The sequence below is a fragment of the Pyrus communis genome, chromosome 11, assembly GCF_963583255.1.
Source record: "Pyrus communis chromosome 11, drPyrComm1.1, whole genome shotgun sequence".
Taxonomy (NCBI): domain Eukaryota; kingdom Viridiplantae; phylum Streptophyta; class Magnoliopsida; order Rosales; family Rosaceae; genus Pyrus; species Pyrus communis.
In genome coordinates this window covers 4,823,816-4,831,809 of record NC_084813.1, presented here as the reverse complement: position 1 = coordinate 4,831,809, position 7,994 = coordinate 4,823,816, and the positions used below count along the sequence as shown (strand labels likewise).

The following is a 7,994-nucleotide window of genomic DNA, read 5'->3' as shown; positions in this document are numbered from 1 at the left end:
CGTGTTTTAAGTATATTGAAAAATTTATTACGCGGAAATTTTCAAACCCACGAGGAGGCATACTTCACTTATAAAATTTAGAGGTGTTCCATTTGAAATGATTTTATTTGTTTAAAAAAATTGTAAAGTGACTTTTTATTCAACATTGGATTCAAATCTTATCTTTTTTCAGTGTAGATTAAGATAAAATATCGTTTAAAAGAAAAAATAAATTAAAACAAATAAATAAATCAAAATATTTCAAATGCAAATGCCGATTAAAGAATAAAATACCACAAAAATCAAACACTTTCTCCCTCTCTCTTGCTTTCTCTCCAAGTTGCGCGTTTAGATTGATTCGGAAAAGTCAAAGATTGTGCGCATACAAAAACCAAGTTCCTTCCTTTGTCACATTCTCTGCTCTCCTCCATTTGCATCATTCGATCATACAGTTTCTGGGATTGGCTGTAAATCTTTCATCTTCTTCCTTTGTTTGCTTTTTTGGGTTCATTTGAAGCAATCCCAGCTCGGCTTCAGCAAAAAAATAAACTCCCTTTGATTGGCTTGGATTTTTCTTGGTTTTTTTTTTTTTTTCTCAAATCTCCCCAAAACTTGATTGGATGCCAATTTTCCAGCTTCTAAATTGAAACCCATCTTTCAGATTCTTTGGTTTGGATGCTCAACTGGTTTACTTGCTGCTACTTGATTGAAAGTTGAGGTAAATTTCATTGCTTTGCCAACCTATGAATTCTGGGGTTTTGAATTTTTGGTTCCAGAGTTCTGTGTTTTCACTAACTCCACTTTAGATTGGCGAGTGAGTTGTAGCTCAAGTGGTCAAGAGCGTTTGTGAATCATGGAGGGGTCTCAGGGTGGTTCTGGTGGCGCACCGGCGCCTTTTCTGACCAAAACATACGACTTGGTGGATGATCCTTCTTCCAACCACATGGTGTCCTGGAGTGAGAGTGGTTCTAGTTTCGTAGTTTGGGATCCCACCGAGTTCGCCAAGGAAATGCTTCCCATGTATTTCAAGCACAACAATTTTTCGAGTTTCGTGAGGCAGCTTAATACATATGTAAGTTCTTTGGTATTTCCTTCACTTTTGAAGCATTTGATTTATCTTGAATACAGTGGTTCTTAGCATGGAAATCATAGTATTTCGATACAATTCACTGCGTGATGTTTATGTGTTTAATTTTGTTGTGATAAACTAAATTTAAATGAATGATTAACTTAGTGGCATTATAAACTTCAAAACTGGTTAGTTTGTTCGCAGTTTTTTTGTTCTACTTTGCGCTTGTACGTGCTTTATTGCCCTCTGAAGTAGGAATTGTTTGTGTTCCTAAGTCAATCTGATCTTTTTATCATCTGTTGGAGTATTTGTAATCTATTTCATAAGCAATTGCAAGCATTATGATGCTGATCTCAATTTTTTTTTCATAATTTTTCTGTTCACAATTGTGTCTTCATTTTTTTTCGCTTCTAGTTTTCTGTAGCTTGCGAGTGCGCTAGTCCAATTTGGTCCTTTGCCCCAAAGGTGATCAAAATTTTGAGGATTCTTGTAGATTGTTTCTCTCATTGAACCAATTGAGAAGGAGGTGGTCCCTCCTCAGAAATTAGCTGGCTCTATAGAATCAAAATGGAAAACTGTTTGGTGATGAGAGGACTTGAATATGGCCAAGACCATGAAGCGCCTATAGTTACGAGCCATAGATGCTTTTCCTCTAGGTTCCAAACACATACAAGTTGTTGATCAAGAAAAGAAGTACCTGCGTATAAAGCTTCCAAATTAAGAAACCTGGTCGTGGAAAAACTTCTAAAAATGATGGAGGAAACAAGAAATGTTTCATTTTATTTGGAATGACAAAGCAGTGATGAGGGAAATCTGAAGAAAGTGCAGTTCACTAGTAACTGTTTTTTGTGGGGAGGGAAATCTGAAGAAAGGTCATAATTAAGTTATTTTTCATCCAAAAGAGCAGGTCACTCCTGAAGTCGAATTATAGACTTTTGCTCTTAGTGCTGAGATTTATAATTGCTACTTCCTGGACTTTTTTTCACTTTCACTGTGCTGATGAAAAACTAAACCATTGATTGCATTCCCAAAACGGTAACCAGAACCGGCCTTAATTTTTTTTTAAAAGAGAGGCAAAAGGTCTTAGTTGCATTTTATTGGGCTAGTGCTACATTACGGTAGAGGAAGACCTGGGAAGACTTGTAAAGAGGCTCTAAGAAAGATATGGAGTACTTAGAGCTAAAGGAAGACTTGGCACAAAACCGAGCGCAATGGCGTTCTAGGATTCAAACAGCAGACTCCACCTAGTGGGAAAAGGCTTTGTTGTTGTTGTTGTTGTTTTAGTAGTGCTACTTTACGGTTTGGAGATCAGAAATCTGCTGTAAGGAGGATTTAGAGTATTCCTCAGGAGATTAGAAAGCTTGAAATAATTTGTAATGAGTGTGCTTGATTAATATAGCATGTGCTACTTTAGTACAATATTTGTTTAACCTAGCATCATGAAATTTCTATTTCCTTTTGAGTTGTTAATCTGAGTACTTATGATTTGTAGTTGTTAAACATCTGTGTTCTGTATGCACAGGGGTTTAGAAAGATTGATCCTGAACAGTGGGAGTTTGCAAATGAGGAATTTTTAAGAGGAGGAAGACATCTGCTGAAGAATATTCACCGCCGCAAGCCAATTCATAGTCATTCCATGCAGAATCACGAGTATACAGTTGCTTTACGTGATACAGAGAGAGAAGAATATGAGAAGAAAATCAGTAGACTAAATCATGATAAAAGCTTGCTTGAGTTGGAGCTACAGCGGCATCAAAGAGAGAATCAGGAGTTTGAATTTCAAGTACAGATATTACGAGAACAACTGCAGAACATGGAGAATCGGCAGAAGCAATATACGGCCTTCTTGGCTCAACTAGTGCAGAAACCGGGATTTGCTTCTGTACTTGTGCAGCAGTCAGAAATCCATAGCAAAAAGAGAAGATTACTGAATTCTAACCACTTTCCTGATGACTTTGGTATGGAAGGTTTGAATTTGAATCCGCAGAAAGAAAATTTGGGATCAATTTCAACTCCCATAATAAAGTTGGACCAGCTTGAGAAGATGGAGTCTTCCTTAAACTTTTGGGAAGATTTTGTCCATGGGATTGGGGAAGCAATGCCCGAAGATGTAAATGATATTTGCCCGTTGTCTCAGGCCTCTCCTATCATTGTTACCGAAATACAAGACACCAGCATGAATAGCAGGCCTTGCTCACCTAGATCACATTTATCTTCACCGAATTCAATGAATGCTCATTCATTCCCAGAGGTGGCGGCTGGGTCTGCAAATATTCTTGACATCCTTGCTATAACATCAATGTGCCCCACTGTTGATTTCAGGTCTAAATCTTCACGAATCGATATGAACTCTAAGCCTGACAGTGCCCCTGCACTTGCCAAAGAAATGGTAGTGGAACTGGAAGTGAAAAATGCCGCGCCTACCAAGGCAAATGATGTATTTTGGGAACAGTGCCTAACAGAGACCCCTGGTTTAGCTGATGCGCCGGAAGTACTGTCAGAAAGAAGGGATGACGATGGCAAAGCGAGGGATGCCAATCCAGCTATCCTGAAGAAGCATTGGTGGAACACGGATAACGTAGATAACTTCACGAACCAAATAGGGTGCCCTACTCCAGCTACATAATCTTAGTTGAACCGTAAACTCTTCGGGGTTTCGATGTTCGGATGTGTACTGTTTACTTTAAGGTTGATTTACTTAGTCAAGTATTTCTAGACATTCCAATTTTTCGAGCTCTTTCTTGTGGAGCATATTTGATTCTTTCTGATGTAGTGTGGAATTAGAGACATCCATTAGTTTAGTTTTTGTAAGTAAATAATATGAGGTTTCAGGTAGTTTTCTATTGCTTATATACCTACCTTAATTTCCTTGTTTTATTATTTGAATTTATCTATTTTTTGTTTAAATATAAATTTGATGCAACTTGACCGCATGCAATTTATACAGGCAACTTTGCCTGATCTTCAATTTTGTTATATTGATTCTTCAGTAAATTTGATGGATTAAAAAACAGAGGTCTGAAATTGCAACTATGTCTCAACTTTGGGTCTAAACTAGCAACACTTTACGTATAAGTATGAACATATATACTTTACAGTCCATCCCATGAAAGAAGTTGCCAAAGAGTGTTTATTTCAGTCCAAAATGTGTTCCAACATAGTTTTACTTGCATAATTAATTATGCATTGTATCTGATAATATTGAGTGCACAAGTTTGGGGTTGGATATCTTCAAGGTTCAGGTGTTGGGGATGAAGCTGTTTGATTTGTTGTGTTTTTTTGTTTGTTGTTTGTTGTCTGTTGGCCTAACAAAGGACTATGACGAGTTTTTCATAATGTCACATAACAGGGCTTCTATGTTGAAGGATAATCGTTTTTGGCAAGTTAAACAAAAAGTAATGCAATGTTTCGTCCTCATGAGCATTATCTTTCTGTTTGGTTGCATTTGATTACATAACTGAGGTTTTGTATTGTCTTCGCATTGTGTTTATAATCCTGAAATTGTAATATTTATTGATGATTTTCTTCGGTTTATTTCATCAATAAAATGTTTCTGATTCAAAATAGAAATGCACGATAAATGAAACTTGGACAAGATAAGTATGAATCAGAAATTGGGTGAGTTATGTAACCCAACCTCACACACAATTACAAGTCCATCTGCACGAGACGAGATGCGTAGTGTCATATTCATCTTTCTCTTCTCTCTTTGTCATCATCTTTTGCTCCTCTTTATGTCGTCGTCTCTCTCTCTAGATCTCGTCGCGAGCAGCATCATGGTTGTGAGTGGTCCATTTTCTCTATTATCATCTAATTCTAATCCTAGTTGAGTTAGTCTACACTAAAAGTAGACAAAAAAAACCCGATTGATCAAATCTAATCTTAGCCTAATCAGTCTAACGTATCTTATCATGTCTGGACCACCAAACATTTCTTTAAATAATTTAAAATTGGTGTAAACCTTACGAAAAATTTGAAATAGCCACTTAACATCTGTTACATCTCTAGCATTAAGTGATGATATCTCCCGACCAATTCCTTCGAACTAAAAATATTTAAAGTAAAATGGAACAATTTAATGCTCCAAAAATAACGAGTGGTGAAAACTAGTTTCAATATTTATGTGAGAATTTAGAACCTTAGAAAAATTAGCCTTGACTAGTTAAGTGGTCAAACTTATTGACACTGCCTTCTAGATGTTTACTAAGTCATTCGTCCAAGTCTAAAACAAAAACTAGTTTTTGGCAAGGAGTAAGTCCATACGCCATCCCAGCCAAGTGGTTATAGGCCGCATTAAATGGACAAAATCAGTCTTCAATCAAACATTAAAAAGGGAACCGGACTAAAAGAATAGGGTTATTTAGTCCTTAAATTATCATCTCAATGAAAATTAGATCTTTGAATTATTTCTTCAATAAAATAAGTCTCTAAATTCATTAAAAATTGCTAATTTCATCCCTATTATTATATTCAATTTTTGTCAACTTAAGTCACTTGACATACTTTAGAGATAATACCGTCATTTTCTCGCCTAAAAGCCCTTAACATTTCATAGAAGTTGCAAATCTAACGTCTAATTTACCCTTCAAAGTTAACTCCATACACTATTTTTATATGAAAAATTACCAATCTATCATTCAATGTGTATCACATGCAAATAACGTGATTTAAATTGACAAAAAATTGAGTATAGTAGTTTCAAATATACTATAAGGGGTGTAATTGACCGATTTTTATAATTCAATAACTGATTTTTCTGAAAAATAATTTCAAAACCTAATTTTCACTTAAGATATAATTTAAGGACTAAATTAATAGTTCACCCAAAAAAATAAGTCTAAGTTTTGCCTAGGACATGCAACGTATAGCTCCATAGCAAGTTAAGCCCTAGTTTGGTACTGAGGTGATTCTGAAAAAAAAAGTGGCTATAAAAAAAAACTGGGAGTTTTTTTATGTTTGGTAAACATTTAACTTTAGCTTTTTTTCACAGTTTTGGGTGAAAAAACTGTGAAAAAAAGCCAAAAACACAAAGCTGCAAAATCCAGCTTTGAAAGACCAGCTTTTTTTTTCACATCTGTTTTACATAAAAACTTATTAAACACTATAATACTGTTTTTTTTTTCTTTTTCAAAATCAGTTTTACAAAAAAGTTTACTAAACACTCTGCTTTTACAAAAAAGTTTACTAAACACTCTGCTACTTTATTTCACAGCAGCAGAAACAATTTTTTTTTTCAAAACACAGTAATACCAAACCAGCCCAAGTTTGGCCCCAAAAGTAATAAAATATGAAGGAAAATAAATACCCTGCTTAGCTGAAGATTGAAAAACTAAGCCCTAAAATAGTCTTTAAAATATCAATTTTTAGAAGACTAAAACATAACCAAATATTACGTTTAGTACTCCGTGACTGCAGATGGCCTTGTATCCAAGTCGGTGAACAATGTCCTTTCAAATTTTTAATACCACTTTCTCATGGGCAATGACGAAGAATAAAGTCCCTGTGTTTGTGATGATTGAGCTTTACTTGAAACACACTTTTCAATTTCGTACCGAACTTTTGAATGCTAACCGTTTCCCATCACTGTTTCATTTACAAGTTAGTTTTGCATCAATACCATCATACATGTTGATTGGTGACCTATTTCTTTCTTTCCAATTACAATTCATAACATAAAAATATGAAATATATGGATACAAATATCTAAATCAAAATTTTTTTTTAGACTAATTATGAACAAACAAATTTTCGAATTCTACCACTTAGTACTTCAATATAATAGTTCTTCTTCATTTTAAATGAAATGTCTTAAGTTTAAATCTCGTGATTGCCAATTTAATATCAAAATATATTCTCCAATCATTTAGTGTAAAAATGTCGTTATAAAAAAATGTTCGCCAAATCCTAATGTATTTTTATTAGTAGATAAATTGTATAAACAACTATTTCAAAAAAAGTGTTTGTTTAAACATCAAAGAGCTTTGTTTGGAACTGGTTTTAAAATAAATGAAAGTGTTTTTAAAGAAAATATTTTTGGATTCCAGAAAAGACATTAATTATGTGTTTCTTGCTTCTTGCTTCTTGCATGAAGTAATACAATATATTTTTTCAGAATTCACTTGCCTTTTAGTTAAAAATTGGTTCTAAAAGTATTTTTATCAAAAACGTTTTCAGTAATTTTAAATATATTTCCAAACAAGCCTTAAAGTTTGGTCAAAATTACATCCGCGGCCACCAAACTATTAGAGGGGTACAAATTTTATCTTAGAAATAAAGCAATATTAATAATTTAATAAGGCTCCAAGTCATTGACCTACAATTCAAATATTTCAATTTTAAATTCATGCATGCCCAAAAAAAAAAAAAAACCCACCTAATAAGCAAAATCCTACCAAAAATATAAACTTTCCAAGCTCAAAATAAAAACAAAATAGTTGTTGCAAATGGTGTGAACGTCCATTGTAAATGTGAGCAACTACGTATGACCCTTTACAAAATTGTCGAAAAAAGTGTATTGATAAGTTTGTTAGGTTGAAAAATACTTTGCCTATAAAACAATCATCCAAGCAAGAGAGGAGATCATACGATTAGAGAAGGAAATATTTTAGATAATGAAAGAAAATATTATTGCTGCCTGATGATGATGTAGTGTTACATTCTGGTCCGGGGGCCATCACATCATGGCCCAGCACGCCTTGATTTCGGTCTGGGTGTGTCATGTAGGCACATTTGCCGAACCTTGTAAATATTGTGCCTTATTTACTCTATATTCTGTTGCACACACATCTTCAATTTCACAACAATACTATTTTTTTACGGAAAATAAAATACTATATTAATAACAAAAAAAATGTTTCCATAATATATTAAAATTAAAAACGCTTTTGTGACAAATTAAGGCAAACATGAGTGCATCATGAGACTTTGCACCCACAAACAACAAATA

The 7,994-nt window shown here is 34.2% G+C and overlaps 1 protein-coding gene across 1 annotated transcript; it reads left to right on the top strand.

Annotated features, from left to right (window-relative positions):
* Positions 1 to 312: 312 nt before the first annotated feature.
* Positions 313 to 3,883, top strand: LOC137708017 (heat stress transcription factor A-4c-like). Its single transcript, XM_068446978.1, has 3 exons — positions 313 to 697; positions 786 to 1,051; positions 2,571 to 3,883. Exons 2-3 carry the CDS (start codon positions 833 to 835, stop codon positions 3,672 to 3,674), a joined length of 1,323 nt encoding a protein of 440 aa, XP_068303079.1. The 5' UTR covers positions 313 to 697; positions 786 to 832; the 3' UTR covers positions 3,675 to 3,883.
* Positions 3,884 to 7,994: the final 4,111 nt, after the last annotated feature.

Bases quoted from the DNA above. Each gene is read 5' to 3' on its own strand.
- LOC137708017 (XM_068446978.1), top strand. From the start codon at position 833: ATGGAGGGGTCTCAGGGTGGTTCTGGTGGCGCACCGGCGCCTTTTCTG. The intron at 1,052-2,570 runs GTAAGTTCTTTG...CTGTATGCACAG, and splicing joins TGAGGCAGCTTAATACATAT to GGGTTTAGAAAGATTGATCC.